This window comes from Anarhichas minor, unplaced genomic scaffold (assembly GCF_050575085.1).
Source record: "Anarhichas minor isolate MPS153535 unplaced genomic scaffold, ASM5057508v1 ptg000009l, whole genome shotgun sequence".
NCBI lineage: Eukaryota > Metazoa > Chordata > Actinopteri > Perciformes > Anarhichadidae > Anarhichas > Anarhichas minor.
The window spans coordinates 808,416-832,452 of NW_027466455.1; the positions used below are offsets into that span (position 1 = coordinate 808,416).

The 24,037-nt window shown below is 41.1% G+C and overlaps 1 protein-coding gene across 1 annotated transcript; it reads right to left on the minus strand.

Moving 5' to 3' along the window:
* On the minus strand, positions 1-13,754 carry LOC142946145 (protein O-GlcNAcase). The gene is made up of 17 exons (XM_076087255.1): positions 13,712-13,754; positions 11,439-11,490; positions 8,822-8,919; positions 8,450-8,580; positions 8,200-8,371; positions 7,983-8,081; positions 6,643-6,912; positions 5,548-5,634; positions 4,921-5,390; positions 4,639-4,813; positions 4,017-4,073; positions 3,629-3,714; positions 3,351-3,455; positions 2,777-2,868; positions 2,466-2,655; positions 1,258-1,417; positions 1-756 (listed from the first exon to the last, which is right to left on the minus strand). Exons 1-17 carry the CDS (start codon positions 13,752-13,754, stop codon positions 620-622), a joined length of 2,424 nt encoding a protein of 807 aa, XP_075943370.1. The 3' UTR covers positions 1-619.
* Between the last annotated feature and the right edge of the window lie 10,283 nt (positions 13,755-24,037).

Here is a 24,037-nt window from a genome sequence, read left to right on the forward strand (position 1 = left end):
TGAGTCAGTTGAGAAGCTCAATACCACTCATGTCTGTACGGTAGATATGAAGCTACAAAGTGTGGCTCGGGAAACCAAAACAATGAGCTGAAAGAAGCTAAAATGCAGCCAAGAGGAAATGCAGAGTTGGATGATGACTCTCAGCGACCACTTTCACACACAAAAAGGTCTGATTCATTGTCGTTATGAAATGCAAGAATATTTACTAAAGCCAGTTCAACCAAATATAGCTGCCGAAATCTACTGCTCTGCTCCCACATTAAACTATTCCATTGTCGACTTCCTTGTAACATGACTAAATCTTGTAATCCGTAGCCAGGGGTTTGAATCCGGGAAAGATTAGCACAGCTCTGCTGAGGGTTTAAACTCAAAGCTTATTTTGTTTTTTGTAACTCCTTCAGAAAGCTCAGGGTGCAGCCCCGTTAGGAATTCAGGAATGTCCCTTTAAAAAAAATAAATAATAACTTCACCTCTTGACGGAGATAATACAGATCCCGTGTCTCTCTGCTGTACTGGGCATACTGTATTTCTAACATCTTTCTGTGTGTGCAAGTGCCTCTGTGTATCTACCGTTTGGTTGCAAGTGTCTGGTGGTGTGTGAGTGAGTCTGTGTTTATTTTCAGAGCATCCTCCCCAGCACCACTCCCTCTCTGCTCCTGGCTTCTCCTCTGAGGATCTCCAGGAAGCCCAGTTTAGTCAAGAACTCCAGCCTGTGACGGTCTGTCGGCTGCACCTCGCAGAACACACCCTGAGATCCTACACACACAGAAGAGAAATGGTCATGAAACATTGTCCAGGTCAAATGAAGATCTTTCCCCCAGCATACAAAACAAAATGCACCGACAGATACTCTTCTACATGAGGTAAAGGCAGAGGTTCATATATGAGGAAATGCATCGTAGAGAACCGGTTAGTCTGAGGAAGCCTGTCAAGGAAAGTTTTAAAAGCACAGAAATTCAACATTCAGGGCTAATGTCAGCAGGCAAGCCAATAAATAATCAAAACAAATGAATGTAATGGTTGAAAACATCTACAGGCAGCTTGACTTCATGTTTCGACCCTCCATATTTTGTTTTTGCTCTTGTGTTCAGCTTTGAGCCGGTGAGCACTAATATTAAACTCGAGTCCCCCCCCCCCCCCACCCCCAGAGGAGGTATGTAAATATTTTCCACAACATTTCATGATGTACCATATACTGCACTTTCATTATTATTTTTTTCTGAAGCGACGGTCAATGGCTCCACACCCTGTCCTTACCGTTGGCCTTGAGCGCAGCGAGGAGGGCAGTGAGCAGGGTGCGGCTGACGCTGACGTCCACCAGCTCCGGCAGGGCGTCCAGTCGCAGCTGAGAGGGGAAGTGATATAGGAGAGTGTCGGGGTACTCGCCCTGGTCCTCCTCCATCAGCTTGATCAAGTCCTACACAGAGGAAAGGACACAAGGACATTCTCACAATGTGTTACTGATGATAAGGTAAAGTCCTGGAAGTTAACTTTGTCCTATTCAGCTTATTTGATTGGGTATTTTTCTTGTCAGAGCTCGTTTGATGGAGGATTGTGGAGAAGCGTTTGCCATGCATATTCCTTTGTTGCTGTAGTTTTCAACAGCTGCCACTAGATGCTACTAAGGAGCCATATTTGATGGATTGCACCTTATAAGAACACAAAATAGTTTCAAGTTTCAACAAAATGATATACAGACACTATAGAGACTAATAATCATTGTAAATTCAAATTGTTTAAGCTAACTTTAAATGCCTTGTATCAACAGTCTCTGCTGTATCCGCTGCTTTTATTTTGCAGACAGACTTCTGTGATTCGTCTAACGTACTTCCTGTCTGAGTTGTTCACAAAACATGTGTTATATAAAACATATAGCACACATATATAGGCAGAGTCAGTGACACGAGGAAGAAAAGTAATTACATAAAAATACTGCTGTTATGTTCCCATGGCTGATAAACAAGGAACAGATGCCATGCAAAAGCTTCTACCTACATACACCTGTGGCTGCAGTGTGAATGATGTCAGTGTGCACCATGACGCACGGAGTGGTCAAATGAGTCCTCCACAGATGTCAGGCACTGACTGAGCCGGCGGTGTTGCTCACCACCGGGTCTGTTTGGCTCTTTGCTCGAGATCAGTTTGTCATGATGAGCAACACTGTAACCAAGTGTGTTGTCGCCTCCCATCTTCAACAAAGATGCTGTACTAATGTAAGTGAAATGCCCTACATTCACAATCGTGTACTTATTTAAAATGATTTCATATGTCTTATCAATAAAGAGGGGGTTATTAGTCCGTCACAGAGGGATCCAGATGGTGTAATTACAGGTACGTCAAAACATTTGTGTGCATACTTTCACCTGTGTGTTTATAACTGTGTGTGTGTGTGTGTGTGTGTGTGTGTGTGTATGTCTGCCCGTTACACTCGTCGTTCAATGATTTCTTTTACTCCACGTATTCACCTGTGTGTTGGGGAGTGTGTTGCCCCCTTTAGGTGGGTATTTGTCCCTCATGGCAGGTATCCAGCTGGCCTGGCACCGCTTGGTAAACGAGCGGACATCGAAGATGCCCAACACACAGCCGCACACACCCAGCTCATCCTCCAGGATGAAACAGTACTCGGGGCACATCGCCAGGCATGGTCCAAGACATCTATGGAAATGAAAAGATGCGAGTATAGTATTCAAATACGATAAATATCCATTGAGGATGTGTTTTGCCATGCAAACGATTACTCTATCTCTTTCTTTCTCTTTCCGTCTGTCAAACACACCTGTCTCCTATGACATCTGGGTGAGCAACACTGGACTCTTGGCCACCCTGAGTCCTCAGGTGGAGTTGGCGCACCATCCGATACAACTCCAACTACACACGCAACAACCACACACACACAAAATGAAAAAAATAAACATTAAAAAAATATTGTCGTTTGGAGAGATGACTGGTTTCATGCCCCGGACTATTAGGCCATTTGTTTCACCACAATAGTGTGTAAATCTGCAGGTGACTGAATAATCTGGGTGCTTTAAGAACTCTACGTTTAATTTTGCAACATTTCTCCATATAAGGATCCTGTGCCCTTGCAGAAAATTCCATAAATTTTCCATGACTTTCCATCACTAAGTCAGAGTTTATGCATGACCAAAAAATGTTCTTCCTTCCTGGTTCGTTTCCCTTTTTTCTGAAGGGGTGAGTAGTGTGGTTTCCACAGCAGCTATGCCAACGTTTTGCAGTGATTGTAACTGTAAAAACGAAATATTCCCTATCTTGAACACACTTCTTTGACTTCCATGATATTCCATAAATGATCCTGGTGTGAAGTGTGAAACGATAACGTGTCGGTGTACCTTGTCCTTGCCGTGGTAGGGCCTGACGTTGTAGAGACGAGAGGTAGGGAAGAGAGGAGGAGGATGAGTGAAGAGTTCATTGCTGCTGCCTATTGGGAGAAGCATCTACACACAAACACATAAAAACAAACACAGACGTTAAGCAGTTATGAAAAGATTGAACTTCAATGACACATATTAATAATTTAAGAATAAAAACATGCACAATAAAAAACAAACAAGAGGATTAATTCAAAAAATCTATGGAAAATGACATGTTATACAAACACACCCCCTACCTGCACCTCCCCAGACACGCCCCCTTTGAACGCCCACGGTTCTGATTCCAATCCCAGCAGGTCTGCCCCCGTGGTCTTCCCACACCCTACCACAAACCAGAACCGAACGTCAGTCGGGTGACATCATGTGGTTAGGGCCAATAAGAAGCCAGTGCAGACGGTAAATTATTGCAGTTAAATCAGGTTTAAATCTTCATGCCAGCGTAGAAGTTTACTGTTTTGCAGCATTACAGCTCCCAAATAAATATTTGAAGCATACGTGGTGGTTCAGCTATCACTGCACTATTACCTGCTGAGCTTCACTAAGGTAACTAGAATTGCTTGTAGTTAGTTGTTTCAGGTGTTGACAGGGCGACAAGGAGGAGGTTCAAAGGTCATGCCTACTTACAGTGGAAGCAGTTCTTCCAGGTGTCCATGGTGGAGCTGTCAGTCAACACTCGTCCATCTGAGTGAGACAGGTGAGTGGGTGGGGTTAGATCATGTATAGTATGTTAGTATAACAAAGAAGAGAAGAGCATAGGCTATAGTATACTATACTACATAACATTATAGTATACTGAGCTATGATATGCTACACTTTACACTTTAAGTATTATTGAGTAGTATACCATAACATACTATTGGTATACAACACTATACTATACAGAGCAATGCTATTCTATACTGCACCATACCATACTATAGGAACATGTTAACGGGTTGTATAGCACAGCAAACTACTGGTATACCATCGTACAGTACAATGATTCTCAAACTTTTTTCAATAATGGACCCCCTTTGAAATATTTTTGGTAAAAAAATAAGGCATCTTTTGCGCAATTGACAGTTTATGGCAGTTAATAATTGCATTGAAAATAGGAATATTGAGTATGATTATGTTTATACAGTATATATATATATTCATACATTTTAATTAACTTATTATAGTATAAGTATAAGTATTGTAGTACAATACAGTCAAACACATATTATTCTGTATTCCAATAGTTTACTTATTCTCTTATACTCACCCAGCCAGCATATGAATGCTTTTGCCACCAGAGCCATGTTCCTCAGGTCCCACACATAAGGGTAAAGGTCATAGAGCACAGCCCTGTTGGCCCCCCCCACCACGCTGCAGTGGAGCTGTGCGATGTCTTCACACAGGGACAGGACCCTGGAGGAGCGGCCACGCCACTCGTCGATCTGAGGACACACATACAAAGTACAAAACTCCCTCACATTTATGAATCATGCACTACACAATTCTAAATGTTCCCAAACACTAAAATCTACACAAAACAGCCACCGACCTTCTGAGGCGGTGTCTTCTTGCTGTTGGCGCTGACCAGGTGGCAGTTTGCTTTCAGCCAGTTCAGGTCCTGCAGCAGTTTCTGGGCAGACGGGCCATGCTCATGGGGCAGATAATACAGACCAACCAGCAGCCGCACCTGGGACTCACTTAGTAGGCCCTTCCCACCACAGAGCCCCCAACCCTGGGCCTTCGGTCCCCTGCCTCCGCCAGAGGGTGCGCCAAGCCTGGATCCTTGAGTTTGGTGATTGGGTTGACTCGGCTGGTTTGACCTCTTCCTTTCCCCCTCTCCTCCCTCCGTCTCCCCCTTGACTGGTGACGACGGAGGTGAACTGGAGTTCAGGGGGAAAACGGGGAGCTTGGCAATGGCAGATGGTCCTCTAAGGGTGGAAGGGCACTCGGATCTGTCCGGAGTTTTGCAGCGAGTTGCTGAAGCGGAGGAACGCTGGTCGGCCCGTGTGCTCTGCCGACCTGTAATGATAAAAGACATTTTAATATGTGGCAACCTTCAAAAATTCAGTTTGTGGTCAACAGTGCTGAAACACTGCAGTTAAGCTACAAAAGGGGTCATGACGGTGACTGAGCAGGTACATTATTTGTGACACAGCACCAGATCATAGTGTTTTACCTGCTTGTAGTGGTTGGTTGAGTTCCTCCATCCAATCATGTAGTGCATCAGACAGAGCTCTATCAGGACAGTATTCACACTCCTCATCTAGAGCATAAATAGCATTGTGTTATTATATGAGGATACTAAATCACTCATGTTCACACAGTAAAGAAAACCACTCTTAAATTCCTTTGCGCTATCAGTCTGTGATGTTCATTACGTTCCAGTTGGACGGATTTCAGTGGAAAAACCTCCCCAGACACACACATACCACACATACCTCTCCTCTATCTGAAAATACACAACGTATCTTGGTGGTCTGTACTTCCTGTTTTTAGATCATTTCAGTCAAATTTGGACAGCACTACAAATCATAAAGTTCAATCCCTCTCACTCGAAAAGTAATTACTTCACACTACCCCCCCCCCCCTCACTCTCATGCAATCATTAAAATCCCTCTTCCAGTTCCATCCACATCGCAGGCTGCTCTTCCTCTCTCTTCCTCTATTTGTCCTCCAGCCCTACGCCTTGTTTCTCCTTCCTCGCCTCTCATTTCTTCCTTCATCGCACTGCACAATTATTCCTCCATCACTGCCTCTCCACGCTCGTTTCTAGAACAATGTCACAGTCGACGGTGGTTTTCTTCATCCAACTCCCTCGTGTGCTCTTTCTTTCTCTGGTGGAATTCTCATGCATTTGACTGTGACAGTAAAATCTAATGCAAATGTGAACCAGACGTCCATTACGGTGATGCAAGGGCTGTCACAGCTCCACTTATCCTAAAGAACACAAGGTGTCACAGTACACTTCAAATGTAAAGCAATTGTGCAACTCAGTATTAAGGGAAATATTTTTATTCTGTGACTAAAACTGCTTATTGAGTAACTTTGTCCAGGACAACTGATGCCGTAATATCAGACAAAATTGTGTTAGTTGCCAAGCAACACTGGCTCGTTACACAGGAAGCAATGGGACTAACTGTACATGGCTCTGATCTGGCAGAGCCAATATTAGTTTATTAACTTGGGACATCTCCTGTCTCATTACTGCTACTTCCTCCTCCCTTCCATCTGCTCATTAAGCCTTTCTGCCCCATCGTTGCATCCCTCTCACCTTTCCTCTCCTCTTTCGCAGCTCTGTACCAGCTCCCCAGCGAATGGAGAGGGATGTAATTGGCTTCAAACTCGCAGTTGGGGTTGAGTAAGAGGCCTCTCAGGTGGCTCCTCAGCTGAGGATCTCTGCCCTTAAAAGGCCCCAAGAAGAGACGTCTGGAGTCATAGTCATTGGCGTGCAGGTTGTCCCAGATGAGCGGAGGGCGCTGGAGCACAGACTCCACCTCCGCCAGGCAGTCGACAGACAGCTTCCTGGAGATGACCTTACTGCCTGTGGGGCCGAGGGAGGAGAGAAAAGGTTCAAAAAAGGGAAGGGAAGGGAAAAAGTGGGAGCCTAAAAGGTTAAGAAACACATCTGAGGGAGACAAAGGGGGACTTAAATGAACCAGTTGGCGCAGTGGGACAGAGAAACTGGGACCAGAGAGGCTAAGTGGACTGGTTGCATTATGTAATTAGAACGAATGAATCGAGCAGTTGAAGCTAGACCAGATTGAAGAGGGCTAGCTGATGCTCAAGACTAACAGAATGACGTTCAGACAGACGAGTACAACAAACTCACTGAACTCTCTCTCCAAATGAGAACGCCAACAACCGCTTTGTTGCCAAGCAACATACCGTTGTGTGTGTGTGCGCTGCACTCCTTTGCTGAAATGTGTGTGTTTGTGGCTGCAGCCGCTGTGGAGTTTATACTGTGCATACATCTCCGTGTTGTTGTCTTGGTGCTGTTGATTGAATAAGAACTGTCTGGTTATTTTAATGAAGTGGCTTAATAATGCTTGTTGCAGCCACCGTGGTATCCATAGATCATTTATTGTTGTTCATTTCCATTTAATCCTCTTTTTTTGGGGTTAATTTTAGTGAGGCTACACTGAGGAATGTGGTTGTATCGGCTATTTATTATTGTATGCACAGGCTGCCAAGTGCCTTCTATGGAAATGGAACTGTTGGTTTGGACATTAGGGCTCATGTTGCTGGCGTTGTAGTACTCTTTCTACCTCCACCTAGCTCACAAAGAGTTAGAAACATATCAGAAGAACTAAAAGAGAGTAGATGACAAGTGTGTACATGTGTGTGTTTCTACGGTAGTTCCATGTGGTGTGGGCGGATGTGCATTTAAATGGTTTTCTGGTCTTTAGAGGAGGTTGTGTGCGCTTTTATTAGCCAAGAGGTTGCAGGTCAACTAATGAGACCTACAGTAGAAAACTGACTCTGGTTTATGTCTGCAGGAATACAGCCACATCATCATTTAAATCATTGATTTCTGACAATTATAATTGTTTAAAATCCTGTAATTCATCTCAATAGATTTCGTATTCATGCTAACATTTGTATGCGTCTCACCCGTCCATATCACTGTTATGTTGGGGAGCAGGTCCTCTCCAATAGTCTGCAGGTAGGGAGACTTTGAGACACTGGGAGAACACAGAGAACCACAGTACTCTACAGGGAGAGAGAAACAGAGGTATGTTTCATGATCAGTAAATATCTGCCCGTGTCACATTGTACAAGGTCCTGTGCACCACAAACATTCTCATGCTACTCAGCTCAGTGCTCCTACCTGTAGGGCAGAATAGGAAGACGGGTGGTTCGCCCAAGAACCGATAGATGTCATTGGTTACAGTGACCTGAGCATGGGCGAATGACGAAAAGGCCTCGCTGTCGGCCTGACACATGGAGTGATCGATGTCATCAAACAGAATGGCAAATGCCTGGCAACCCAGGTCTGATACCTGGAGGGAGAGAAGAGGTTGTGTGTGTGAGAGAGGAAAAACAGACTGTGTTAATCGTTATCTCACTGCGTCACATACCTGTCTCAGCTTGCGTTTGAGTAGCGTCAGGTCACAGGAAGATGAGAAGACAATGTCCTGACCGGGAGACAGGGCGTAAACAAACCTCTGGCCTCTCGACTGGGCCTCCTTAATAAGAGTACGCAACTGACCTAAGAGCAGGAGGGGAGGAGAGGCAATGTCTTCAATTTGAAATTCAAAATGAGACAGAATGAGACTCAGTTGCCAGGCTTTTCCAAAAATGCTGAAACTACGATTACAAATATCTGAGCATTGAACTGCCCAATGTCCTTGGGCAGTTCTGGTACAGATCTGAAACAAGTTAGGCTCTAGTCTGCAGTCAGCCGGCAATTCTTCAAACTTGGTGTGACTTGGATGCACACATGTTCTTACCCTCCTCTTCATGAGAGTAGACTTCTCTCCACAACAGTCTGTGCTTCAGGTCATCCTTCGGGCCGTACAAGTAGGTGTTCAACCCCCAACTTTGCATCCTGGCACAGAAAGACATTAACAGGGGAGGTAAGGGGAGGGAACCTATTACTGAAGTGTAGGCTTAAGTCATTTCATTGCGAAATCTGTGAATCTGCAACAAGGGAGTCAGCAACCACTTTTGACAGTAGCTTGATTTAAGCACTATATACTGTATATATATATATATATATATATATATATATATGAAGCCACATGCTTAGCTTGGTCTCCCCGGAGAGAGTGAGGGGAAGCTGAGAGAGAGGCAATGACAGATGGGGGGAAAAAACAACAACAACAGAAAAAGATAGATCCACTGTATTGATCGTGGGGCTCCATGGCCGCCTCAGTTACAGGAAATGACCTCCTGAATTATAAATAGAGTATAGTACTAGAAGTGAAACAATAGCTGCATCACACACACACACACACACACACACACACACACACACACACACACACACACACACACACACAAACATGACTATTGCTCTCTCTGGACATGGACCAGCTATTATCATCTTTGTCATTTGTGGGTGGACCGTGTGCTCACTCTCTCCCTGCTTCTCTTCCTGGACAGATGGTATGCAAATCGCCTCCACAGAGCTGCAACCTACCTCCTTCAAACGCACAAAACAGACACATACACACATACTGTACACATATTCACACTCGCAGCCCTAATCTGCCAAACTTATGCAACACTCATTGTATGAATTTTGCCTGCACCCCACACTTTATTTTATAAAAGACGATCTATAAATAAGCCTGGAGCGCACACACTCAGCTGAATGAGTTACTCATGGTAATGCATGTATAATCTGAAAATCACTAGACATTTAGGGCCACATTATAGTGACTTGGTTTTAGTTACTGATTGTATGTTTCTACAATATGAATTATACTATTTATCATAACATGATAATGATTTGGTCTGTATCTTTGAGAGCAGAGGAAAGCAGAGCGCAGAGGGAACAACTTATCTCCGGGGATGTAGTCGGCTGTTGCTATTGGCTGTTGAACTACAAAGCTGTGTCACAGTTCCCAACAGGGATGTACGTCGCTTCACTCGTTTGTAAGATCAGTGTGCCATCAACAATTAATTGGTCCCCTAGTACAAGGTGTAAACATGGGGTAATATAAATGTGCATGAAAAGGGAATGCCACATCACTACTGTAGTTTTCATGAATTTATTTTTCACTAGGAAATGATCTATAAGTATTCCCCCGTAGTTCACTGTCCTGGAATTAACAGCGAGCTGATTCCAGCTGAAAGAGCTTGTCTCTTTAGTTGATGAAACTGTGGCAGTCTGAATAAGGAGCTGCCTTGGTTTTGTTTAGTCAAGACTCAAAGAGACTTGACGCATGGCCCTGCTGACTTGATGTGGGTTACTGCCACTTGGAGCACTCGTACTGTATAGAAAATGTGATCAACTTGGATGCTGATTTGATCTGGTTTTGTTCACATTTGTTATGCTGCCATGATGCCTATTATGGCACTTCACTGGTATCGCTCCACACAAAGAGTGTGGTTGTGCTGAGCAGCTCCCTGGTGTGAAGGTCTCTGCATGGAAAAAAGATGTTGTCGCTAAATAAAGAACCTCGGGCACAGCCAGGGCTTCCCTCTGTAAAGACTACGAGGACACATGCATTCTGTGTTAGGATGATATGAATGTACTGATACCAGTTTAAGGACATGTGGTGAAAAATGTGTTTTTTTTACCATATTATTCATAAGTCTTTACAAGGCAGAGCGTGCTCAAGTTTTAGTGACCCATGGTCATCTAAACTTTTAGAGGCTTTTCAACCCTAAGCATCGCATTCTGGAGGAAAACAGTGAATATTTGTCCCATTAAATGAACGCACTTTAAGATTCTGAACATCAAAAGGCCTGGAGCTACAGCTGAGGCTGGACTTTATAGAAATTGACCTTGAAATAGAAATTATAGATATAGACTGATGATGGCAGTAGATGCAAAATGATCACCAACGTGATTATGATTCATTCTTGGGGAAACATAATTGACTGAGATGGTACCACAAATGTTAACCTCATGTTGCCGCTAGAGGAAAAGTCAGGGGACCGCCAACATCATTAGGATTCATCCTATGGGGACCCTGAATGTCTGTGCAATATTTCCTCGCAATCCTTACAGTGTTTGTTGAGATATTTCAGCCCATCTTTCATCCTCTTTCTCCTTCCACTATAACAAAATGCAGCATCTGCCCCTCCCTCTCCCCTTTCTGTCATCCAGAACTGAGCCTCGGGACTGAGGATGAGCCTGCCCTTTGCTGTGGAGTCATTCTGCATCAGTGATTTCTCTCAGGTCTGCCTGGCACTGATGTAGTGGCGTGCAACTGGATTCAGCCCACAGGTGTCAGGTCAGTAGCTCCCGAGCTTTCGCGCTATTATGTCATGTTGTCTCGTGGTTGTTTTTTGACAACCACGCGGTGAGGTTAACAAGACTTATGCATGCCCTCACATACAGAACAGTACATGCAGGTCTGCAGACACCAGGTTCATTACAGTTTACGGGCTTACCATTGGAAGAGAACCTTCCTCTGATCCATAGTCCAAGGCCGCCCATAGAAACCTGTGGAGTAAACAAATACATATGGCTTTATCTTTACTGCTATATCCAAACAGACATATGCACCATGGCATTCCATGGCATATATCGTATCTATGACTCTACCATTTTTTTTAGCACCAAGCTCTGCAGCAATTAATCACAAACTGGACAGTTAGCAGCTACTGGACACAGCTACAGTTCTGAATGTATGGGCACATAAAACGATGCAAGCTCTTCCAGTGCTCGCTTGGTCACATCCCCTCTCTGTGTTTGGCAGAGGCAAAATTCATCTCCAGCTACACTCTCCATCACATGTTCTATATTTAGAAATGGGAGCATCTCCAGTGTCCCGCTCCCTCCTTTGTGTGTTTGAATAAGTCTGCAATGTGTGTCTGTCTGTTTCCACGTGTGCGTCTATGTCCGTGCATGTGCACATGTATGTATACCATAGTGAGACGTGAATCTGATCCACCAACAATCCAGACTGCTTTCTCCTGCATGTACATGGCCTTCAGGTGTGCATGTGTATGACATCTGTACCTGTGTGCATGTGTGTGTCCTGCAGAGTGCTCCGAGCCAGACCTATATACTAACTCTGTTGGGTGCAGAAACACACACATAAGGTGTGTGTGTGTGTGTATGTGTTAAAGCTGCATGATCTGTCATACTTTCAATATCATTGCAATATATATTTCCACGATGAACACAACCCAACGGGCTGTGACACCAGATTATATCAGAATTATAGAGCTGGAAAATGCACAAACAGAGTGTTGAAACTATTTAATTAAAATATTTTGCAACAATTTTAAGAATCAATAGTTGTTTGAGTCATTTACGAACAAAAAATGCAAAACATTTGCATTGCATTTTACCTTCCCAAACATGGGGGTTTGCTGCTGTTTTATAACACTGTGTTAATTGGATGTTTGGGAATGTGCATGTTTTAGACTTGTTGGTCTGACAAAGCTATACATTTAAAGTTGTCACCTTTGGCTCTGGTAACTTGAAATGTGCATTTTTCACTACTGTCTGACATGTCATAGATTATTAATTATTCAGATAATTAGCAATAAAAAAAACTGACAGACATATTTCAACTTCATTTTCAGTATTATATGGATCCTTTGTAAACATTGCCAACAGTTTTGACAAGGCACCTAATCATCTCCATAATTACGCAACCCAGTTTAGTGTGGTATCGAGACTGCACTATAAAAAGCAACAAAAGTTAGCATTGAATATATATATTTATATATTGTTTTATTTGTGCAGTCTTTTGATGATTTAGAGATTCAAAGGTGAAGCTGACAGAAATGATGAGAATAGATCTGGTTTTTCACCTATTCTCACTATTCAGGATTCTGGATTGTTGTTGATTTTTACACAAAAAACAACATTTATTTTTGTATTTTGTTTGTATATTTGCAGCATAATTTCTTCATATTTTGTTTGTGTGTTTGTGAGGTGAGAGGGTGGGTAAAGGCACAGGTATGTCACAATTACCACCTACCTTCTTTTGCAATTACCATCATCAATTTCATCTTCTTCACCATCGTCTGCAGTAATTGTAAACTGCGTTGCCATTGTCATTAATGTTATTACTACCAACACTGTTATTGTTGTGGTCATCCTCTCCTGTTCTTTGTAAGCACTATCCTCATCACGTTCAACATAATCAATCTTCATTACCATTTTCATTTATTTGATTGAAGCTCTCAAATAGTCTTCTTTCATAGTCTCGTCATTATCATCACCACGACTATCCTGTCACCGCATCTCCATCAGCATCCCTACTGTCATGTCATCCCAACAATATCATCCCAGTCTCCAGCCATCATTATCATAATTACCATCTCAATCATCATCTTTGCCTTCACCATTATTGTCAATAGTCATCACACCTTCCTCATTACCACTGTCAGCATCTTCATTACCACCAGTATTTCATTTCTTTAGGTTGCAGCCTTTGAGCCAGACATTACTGAATCCTTTTCACCGCCTGCTCTTTGATCTCCACTTCAAGCCTGGCTGATCTCCACCACATCATCTCATAAAGACCTTTACATCCCATCTGTGTTCATACACACGTTACCACTCCCTTCGTCCCCTGCAGACGGTGGCAAAACAATGCTGAAATGTAGGTCAAACGGTGGTCTGTTCAAAATCGTGTCCCATAGGGAAGAACAAAAAAAATCACATGATCTAACAGGATGTCAATAATGAAGTCGGTCGTTCTTACCTTCCACCACCCCACAAATAAACTGCTTCTTCTCCTCCTCCATGCTGTCCTCAGCCCCGCTGCCTCCCTCCGCGGAGGACGAGATGCTCTCCCCGTCTGTGAGCTTAGACACCGGGGATATTCTTCATGCTTCTCCTCGGTGGGCCTCCACCTCCTCGTTTCCCCTCTCCTTCCCTCTATAAGGCTGGGGCTCTCGTGCTGCGTTCACGTGCTCAGCGGAAGCACCTGTTTTCTAGCGCTAAACGCTCATGAAACCTAATAACAAAAGTCACCCTGACAAAGAGGTCGTTTTGGTGGTTGAGTTAATATAGCGAAAATTATAATAGAGATACACCTATCTTACTTTCTGCTGTGGTGACAGAAGTTAGGTTTATTGTTAAATATTATTGTATATAGTATATGTTAAGAAAGTGAAGTATCTTTACAATAAAACCGCAGAATTAAACAATAAAATAGGCTAAAATAAGGAGACAGCATGACCGTGAAATAGGCATAAAGACGTTTTCAAAATGTAATGAGGAGGCTTAGAGCAGATACCATAACTCAAAAAGACAAAGACAAACTATGATACTGTTTGTCATTTGATTAGCTATACTAATACCTCAAAAATGCAGCGTTTTTCATGGCAGATTTTTAGATATCTGAAAAGCACAGGTGAATCTAGTAACATTAATAATAACGACTGTATCCATTTTGGCGAGTCACTTCAACGGCCCTGCTGTCGACTGCCACTGGCCTGGCTTTCTGGGACCGTCTATGACCGTAACACATAAAGGAATAGCGACCTGTACCTTTCTATGTAGGCCAGCAGGGGGCAGAATAACTCAATACAGAAACACATACATACTTTCACCGTAGCTAGGTTAAAGTGACATGAACTGTTAAAGCCAGACACTAGAAACATGTTTTTATTACCATTCAAGTGTGAAAAAAACAAACATTGAAGAGATTTAAATTTATTTCTAAAAAATATCCTCTATTTCTATACAACATTTCTAATACATGTTCAGCATGAACCAAATATTGTTTCACACATATAGTTCATTCATAAAATAACTGTTGCTAGCTATGGTTGGTAAATAATGCAACTTCTTTACAATTTATTACTGTTACAGCGGTCTCAACACATTTTCCAAGACACTCTTCTGTTGAGAGAAAATATCGACTTGCTCATCTATACCTACCATTTCTATCTGTCTTATCAGTGTTTTGTCTCATAATTCAGATTTTTCCGGTAGCCATGAAGGCAGCATCTGCCTCCGCTTCCAGTCTCCGGTCTGCGCAGGCGCACTGTCCTCCTGAAGCAAGAGGAGCACGGTGCGTGTTAATCACAGTCATTGGCCATTTCGTCACAGCCTCATTTTTCACATCTGAATCATTTGGCAAATTTCCAGATGTAGGTGGGGTGGAATAGATCTTTGCTCTGGATGCTTAAAAAATATGCACTTCTACATACAAAATACCTTTACTTTACTGTTTTAAAAACTATCAGGATTATAGCCCCCAAACTGTATTTTGTTTTTAATCTATAAGGCTAATGTGCTGTCTTCCTTTTCTGCCCTTGTTGTATTACCACTGGATATGTGTCTAATACCCTTGGACATTTACTATGGTATTGTTGTGAATTAATAGGATACTGTATAAATCTGACTCTGAGCACCCCTTGCTCAGAGTCCGGTAAGTTCAGAAGATGACATCCCTTTACTGTAATGCAACCTTAAAAACCAGGAAAATACTTTACACCACCGTGCAGCCCGTATATGAACATATCCATGTTTTTTTCACATGATTATGGACACTTTTATTGAGACACATGGATGTATTTTGTTTATAGTCCTTATTTTGTAATGTTCTACTTGTTAAAAAGGGTATGGGTACTCTTTGGCTTTCATGTGTCCATCAATCTCTATTTGTATGTGTGTGTGTGTCTGTGAGTGTATCAGGACCTGAATCAGAAGCTTCTAGCCAGTACAGCGAAGCTGCAGGAGGAGTAGACCTCCATGAAGCATGAGTAGACCGCTCTGGCCATCATGGGCCAGTTTGCTGTCTGAAGAGAAATGCTTCAGCAACCTTGCCAAAAACACAAACAGGGTGAGTACAGAACAGACATAGGAAGAGGAAAACACATCCAGACAACATCAGGTTGCAGGATGGTTTGTTGTCCTCACAGACCGCTCTTCAGTCAGGTGATTAAACCTCTCCATATTCTTAAGCAAGGCAGTGAATCCCCTTGAGCCGTCGGGGAATCGTGTGGCTGACCTGGACCTCTGGTCTGCCACTTTATGGGAGTACACGATGTAAAGGAGAACCTGCAGACCCAGGCCTAACCACAAGAGGCAGTAGAGCATCAGACACAACACAGATGTGTTGGAATCTGATATTTAACTGCATTTATTTCAAGTATTGTGTAATGTTACAGGGGCAAAAACGTATTATTATATTATTGTTTGATTCTGGTTTTTATTTACTTTTCATCCAGCGGTTTCAAGGACACAATGTACTGTAAAGATATGTTACGGACTATGTTGGACACAGTAACACATACATTATGTTTCATCAAATTATGATGAGTCTGCATCAAATGCCAACGTGTACACTGGACGGTAATGGTGATTATGTCTGACACAGTTCCCCTCAAAACATTATCATTAAACTGTGAAAATAGATTATACAGAGCTGCTACTAAAAGTAATGTACAGATTATAATAATATGTTAATGATAGATTTATCAAGAATCATAGATGTATTGTACAATGTAATGTAGTATATTTAGTGGATATTTTAGGTAGTCCACAGTGTTTTAGTGGGCATGTAGTTCACAAGGAAGCACTGTAACTCCTAACCTCATCTCAGTGTCATAATAATAAAATGAAAATGTGGGACCTATTTTACCATTTTAAATGCCATGATCACAAATATTTTATATTTATATATATAAAAAACAGTGTTCTGTAACATTTCACGAGCAAAGACCACACGATGAACAAGATGGTAGCTTCAGTTGTTACTATATTTAAAGTTACCCCCTCCAAACGTGGAACAATTTTTAGTTAAAGAGAGGATTCATAATGATAATTATGTTCAGTTTTCACACATCAGAAGATCTCATCGGAAAACCCCTTTTCCCTCACAGACCTGTAAGACAGGAGCAGGGGGAAATCCCATTGTATCTGTGGCTAACTACTGTACTTCCTCGTAGCAGAGAACTCATAAATTTAATAGCAGTTTAATTAATCATTACTTTATACAGACTAAGGCTTTCGGATGAAGTTTTTGCAGGAATGATTATAGTATGATTATACTTCACCTAAAGGGTGAATTGAGAAGACCAAGTTGGCTTTAGGTAAGCAGGAAATTGTTTTAAACTGAGTAACGATAAGTAGCATCATGTTTCTAAAGAGGAAGACATTTCACTAAAGTAAGTGTTACTTTTATGATTTGGTGACATTTATGATATGCATGACAGCCAGTTATTGTAAATGACAATAGACACCGTCCTGTGCTTTGTTGCGTGAGATAAAGGATAAGCACTCAGAAGTAGACCGGTTGGGCCAGATCTGCATATCTTTTTTGCATATCTTTTTTTTATCAGTGCATTCTGAAGAAAATCATAAACACAGCAAATTATCAACGTGGTCTTTTACTTCCTGATTCCTCAAACAAGGTTGTCTTTGTCATAGCAGCTGAGCACAGCATACAAGTAATTGGTTTCTGTACAAGCAGCACACGGTACACAGGAGCGTTGGAAGGACTGTACTTTCTGGCTGGAAGAGGTAAAAGAGTAAATGGTATCTCAAATGAATGATGAATGGAGTTGGTTTACATATTTTGGATGGCATTAATTAACATTATTTATTGAAATGCATGTTGTTGTTTTTTAAAGATTTAACTCATGGATTATGGGCTGATCATCTTTGTGCTCACAGGTTGGTGCCTCTTGTTTGATTATTCTGGCTGTCTTTTTAACTTAAACAGTCTTCACTCAGTGCTGCATATACAGTAGGTATTTCTGCATTGGGTGGAACTGAGAAAAAAAAAGGACAACTTATTGTTTGTTAATTAATCAGTTGTTTTATACAATACATGTATTCCTGTAAAGATTTTTTAAGTACAGAAACTGTTTTATTTTTTTATTTTTCATACATAGACCATTGATTCAGATAAGGGAAAACTCCCCCAAAAATGTAACAAAGAAAGAATGGAATAAACCTCAAGAAGACTACACAAGGAAAGTATCCCTCTCCTAGGACGGACAGACATGCAATAGATGTGTGTACAGAATAACCAACATAAGGAAATTACAGTATGGACAATCAGGATGACAAAAATAAAGATAGATTGTAAACGGAAGAAGAATATGGATCCGGGAGGACATCTACAGGGCAACTTCAGGTGTTGCCAAACAACAAAGTTGTAAATGAAGATTATGGTACACTGACTAAGAAAGTCAATTAATAGATTATATAATAAAATTGATATTTCGTTCACATTTTATTTAAAAGTGGCTTTTCTTTCAAATCTTACTGGAGTCCAATGCCTTGATAGTTCAGTTCCCCCCAGGTAGTTGAACTGGTTCTCCTTCTGTCGTCTGGGATGAGCAGTAAACAATGCTTCACTGAGACGGACTGAAACTTGATCCGACTCAAGCTGAATGACAAGATGTGAATCAATGTGAAGTGAGGCATTCATTTTTAGTCATAATACAGCACAACCCAGTCAAGGAAAGGGTGGGGAGGGAGGGTTATTTTTCACAGCTATTTAGATGAGAGTTAGCTCACAGAAATCTCATTTGATGCACTTTATTATGAACATTGAGAGTCTACATACCTTATGAAAAAGCAAGTTTTAATTGACAAACTGAATATGCTTTGTTTTAGGAGCACTGGTCTATGTTGTCTCTGCACAAACTCGTCAGTACTCCTTTGTGAGCACGCCACTGAACTGGACTGAAGCGCAGAGCGTCTGCAGACAGGTCTACACTGACCTGGCCACCACGGAAAGCACAGCTGACGTCAGCGCCGTTATCAGCACCACATCAAACTACACAGGCACGTTCTCAATATTGGTATCATATGCATCATGTGCATATACAGTACATGTAGAACATACATACACAGCAGTCAGGGGGAAATCGTTTTCCAAAAGTTTTTTTTGATAATCTTACTACGAATTGATAAAATTATTGAAATGTGATAATATGGAATGTGACGACAGAAGCCCTCAATGAATAATAAAGGAGGCACATAATTTAATAAGTGATGCTCAGTAAAATCATTTACTTTTCATGTCTATTCAACATTTGTGAATGAACATCTTTGAACAGGCGAGGCTTGGATAGGTCTCCGTGATGACAGCTGGAGATGGTCCCTGACTGACAGCAACTTTTATGCCGAAGGAGAGACGGAGTTTAGAAACTGGTATCCTGGTTATCCCAGCATTTTCGGAGGGCAACAGTCCTGTGTGGCGCTTCTTTCTGGGAATGGATTATTTGGCACTTGGGCAAACATTAACTGCACTGGAATACTACCCTTTGTGTGCTACAACGGTGAGTTTTCTGACCGCGTTAAGACTTAAGAAAAAGCCCATTAGATCCACGACTTAATTTTATTTATTTATAAAAAAATCTGGCCACTTCTATGTATTTGTTATATTTGTGGAGGTGACATAATGTTCCTTCCCACTGAATCAAAATCAAAATGAGCAAATGGGGTGTCTGTGATTTCATCCTGATATTGTTTATAATTCCTTTTCATCCATATATATATCCAGGTACCGTAAATGACACATCATCCTTCGTTAAGGTTGACATATATTCAAATTGGACAGAAGCTCAGAGATTCTGCAGGGAGAATTATGTCGATCTTGCTAGGTACAGTACACTTTTAATCACTCTCTTCCTGTTTATTTTTCTTGCTTTGCCTCTAAGTTAAGTTAATCTTTAATTATATGACCGAAAATAACTTGTATCTGAGTCACGAGTCATAAGGTATGATTAGGATCATGCTGCTGTTTCTCTCTCAGTATCCGAAATCAGACGGACAATGTCACCATCACCAACCTGGCAGCTGAGGACTTTGTGTGGATCGGTCTGCACCGGGTAAAGCTGTGGTCTGATGGGAGCTCTTCTCTGTTTCGACACTGGGCCAACGGGCAACCAGACTCTGACGCAGAGGGATGTGTCTCCACAGCGTTCAATGACTCAGGACGGTGGTCTGATAATAACTGCTCCCTCAGTTTCCCATTCATCTGTTACACAACAAGTAATGTTACTTATTTCTGCTCACAGACTATATACAAGTTGTCTGCATAGGATTACAACTTCTCAGAAGGTCTTACTATTCTGTTATACAGCCCACTGTCTTATAAGTTGTCCTTTTTGTCCCAGTTCCCTTCAGATCATCAGGACAAGATGAGACCAGCATCACTCTGCAGTGGAATAAAGTGAACACCAATGTCAGCTTTATTCTCCAGTTTATTGGTACAGAGATAAACATCACTGCACCAGATGGAGACGGACCAGTAACTCACACAGTCTCATCTCTCACTGCTGGAACTAAATACACATTCACTCTCTTCTCTGTGTTTGAGCGCGTCAGAAGCGGTGGAGTCAACATTACTGCAGTCACTGGTAAGATATACAACTTAAAAAAGATGCTCTGTTGTTACTCAGTGAACCATCAAGCTATTTTCAGTGTGACAGTGTAAAACTAAAATGTATTTGCTATGTCTGCCATTGTGTCACTAAATGTTCTGCTTCTCTACTTATACAGTTTATGAATAACAAATCATGTACTGTATTAGCCAAAACATTAAACTCCGTCTTTTTCCCAAAGTAATCCAACTTAAAGAGCTTTGAATTTTTGAGTTCTTCATTAACTGTTCACTACATCTGTCTGGTCAAATACACAACGTGATTTGGTTAAGTGTGAAATGTGACATCTAACAAAACAGCATTCTTTTCAATATAAACATTTATCTTGAATAATTGTATCTTGAATAATTGTGTCCATCATAACGACCATTGTGTTTTGTTAAAAATGGAATACAAATGGAGCAACTTAAACAGCCAGATGGTGCATGAATATGTTTTTATCAACGGACATTTTTGAATAATTCTTTCCATCTCTTTTTGTGTCTCAGCTCCTCCAAACACAGAAAGGTTGACATCAACAGGACAAGATGAGACCAGCATCACTCTGCAGTGGAATAAAGTGAACACCAATGTCAGCTTTATTCTCCAGTTTATTGGTACAGAGATAAACATCACTGCACCAGATGGAGACGGACCAGTAACTCACACAGTCTCATCTCTCACTGCTGGAACTAAATACACATTCAGTCTCTTCTCTGTGTTTGAGAGCATCAGAAGCAGTGGAGTCAACATTACTGCAGTCACTGGTAAGATATACAACTTAAAAAAGATGCTCTGTTGTTACTCAGTGAACCATCACGTTATTTTCAGTGTGACAGTGTAAAACTAAAATGTATTTGCTATGTCTGCCATTGTGTCACTAAATGTTCTGCTTCTCTACTTATACAGTTTATGAATAACAAATCATGTACTTTATTAGCCAAAACATTAAACTCCGTCTTTTTCCCAAAGTAATCCAACTTAGAGTGCTTTGAATTTTTGAGTTCTTCATTAACTGTTCACATCTGTCTGGTCAAATACACAATGTGATTTGGTTAAGTGTGAAATGTGACATCTAACAAAACAGCATTCTTTTCAATATAAACATTTATCTTGAATAATTGTGTCCATCATAACAACCATTTCGTTTTGTTAAAAATGGAATACAAATGTTTCAACTTAAACAGCCAGATGATGCATGAATATGTTTTTATTAATGGACAGTTTTGAAAAATTAATTTCCATCTCTTCTTCCGTCTCAGCTCCTCCAAAGGCAGGAAGCTTCAGATCATCAGGACAAGATGAGACCAGCATCACTCTGCAGTGGAATAAAGTGAACACCAATGTCAGCTTTATTCTCCAGTTTAATGGTACAGAGATAAACATCACTGCACCAGATGGAGACGGACCAGTAACTCACACAGTCTCATCTCTCACTGCTGGAACTAAATACACATTCAGTCTCTTCTCTGTGTTTGAGAGCGTCAGAAGCAGTGGAGTCAACATTACTGCAGTCACTGGTAAGATATACAACTTATTCAATGAGTTTTTATCCAGGCGTAACACTGTTGTTCTCTGAAACACATGCCAGTATACCTGATGATTAAATATACATTTGAATGGCATGTGTAACACAGTAATGGTTTAATGGCTAACTTGTGATTAATGGAGTTAGTTACAGTGTAGTATTGGTCACCACCTATTGAGTTCAAGTTGCATCTGCAAAATTAGTTTCAGCAACAAAAGTCGAAACGGAACATAATGTTGGTGAAAGTTGATTTCTTTCCTTGTTGTTTGAAGTTTCAAACAAGTTCAGATAATAAATTATTATATTTTAATGTAGAGGAATTTATATATCAGATTTTCAAAGGTAATTAACACAATATTAATTCATCTTTACGTATTCCTCTCTCCATGTAAACAAACACCACCTTGCCAAAACATCTCTGACTATGCGTCCTACAACAAAAGGGCCTCGTAAGTAAATGCATTTTATTTTATTGATATCTCAGATATATTATTTTCATTCTATATTCTTTGTATTTGTTATGATTTTTTAGATGTGCTTCAACTGTTGCCAAAAAGAGAAACTAGGCTGCTCTTCCCTAGGTTTACAATAAACCAGAAATTAAATCCTTGCTTTACAATTGTGTAAATGCATGAAATCTAAAAATGATTGGAACGTTTTAAGTGTTATTGTGTACAGATAATATGTCAGATGTATTTGGTAAAGCTACAGTACAAACATTTGATGTGTGTCATTTGTTAGCATAATTTCTTTAACCATAATAATTTATTGTTATTATATTAAAAATGATCTTAAATATTAATGGAAAACTATCCATTTTATCATCATGTGTTTTATGTCATGGTTTTGTGTCAACAGATTATGTTGTTGGATTGAACATGAGAGTAGAGTCATCTGTTCAGCTGTCAGAGTTGGACATGCAGGATTTGTTGATGGAGGTGAGACTAACTGCTGTTTCATGACTAGTTTGTATACACTTCAGTCAAATATTGTACAAATTATTTAGCTCTATATTAACATTGTTGTCTGTTGTGATTTTTGTCTTTAAATCTAGTTCCTCAACCGATACGGATTGTCGCCACAGTTGTCAGTGAAGATTCTATCTGTGGAGCCATGAGACCAGCGGACGAAAGACTAGATTTAAAGGAGGTGAAAGGGTCTGCTATGCAACAAAAATATTGAAATCTTTTTGATTATTTTGACTTCAAAAAAATATGTTTTATCAGATTCCAGTGAAATGTAGTTTGAGCTATTTGGAGAATATTCTTAAATTTAAGACATGGCTCATCCCAAGTACTTATAATTACTGCATAACCCTGTACTACACACTAATTCATCATGTTGTACTGTTTTCGCTGTTAGCACACAAAACTGATCAACATACTATTACCATTTTATACTGCCATCAAACTGCTACTTTGCAATGGACTGGAAATTAAACTTTTGTTCAGAGAAAGCCGAATAGCTTTCTCTCTCTGGATTATGTTGTTTTTTGGAGCTGTTGCCCCACCGCTCACTTTTTCAGCTCCGCACTGGCGACAGCCGAGGCCGGAGGCATTATTTTTTCGGGTTGACCATCCCATTCTCGTGAACATAATATCTCAGGAACACCTGGAGGGAATTTGTTTGGCACAAATGTAGAGTCAAGGGGCTTTACAATCTGTACAGCAAACAACATCTTTTATCCTTAGACCCTCGACTCGTGTTAGGAACAACTCCCAGGCTGTAATCTTGCCCTTCATTCTTCTCTCTGCAACAAGCTGCCAATCTGCCACAGCTTGTTGTACAGAGGGTGGGAAGGATTATCCAAGATGGCTTTAATTTAGTCCCTCGTTCTCTGCTCTGTCCCTTCTGAAGGGGACTTCAGTGTTGTGAGTCCAGTCCAGGTTTTCGTTGATTTGGCCCCCAAGGTAATTGTACGTATGAGTCCACCCACTTAACCTCTCTCTGGATGATAACCAGGACAGGGGTTCTCCCGTTCATCTGGCTTTCCACCACAAGCTCATTGGTTTTGCTGATACTGAGCTTCAGGAGATTGTTGTTGCACAATGTGATGAAGCTCTCTATCAGTCCTCTGTACTTCTCTGTATTCTTATTGTTACAGTGTTGTGAAAATGTGTGTAAATGTATGTATTATGTTTCTGTCCATTTGAAACAAAAAGGCTTG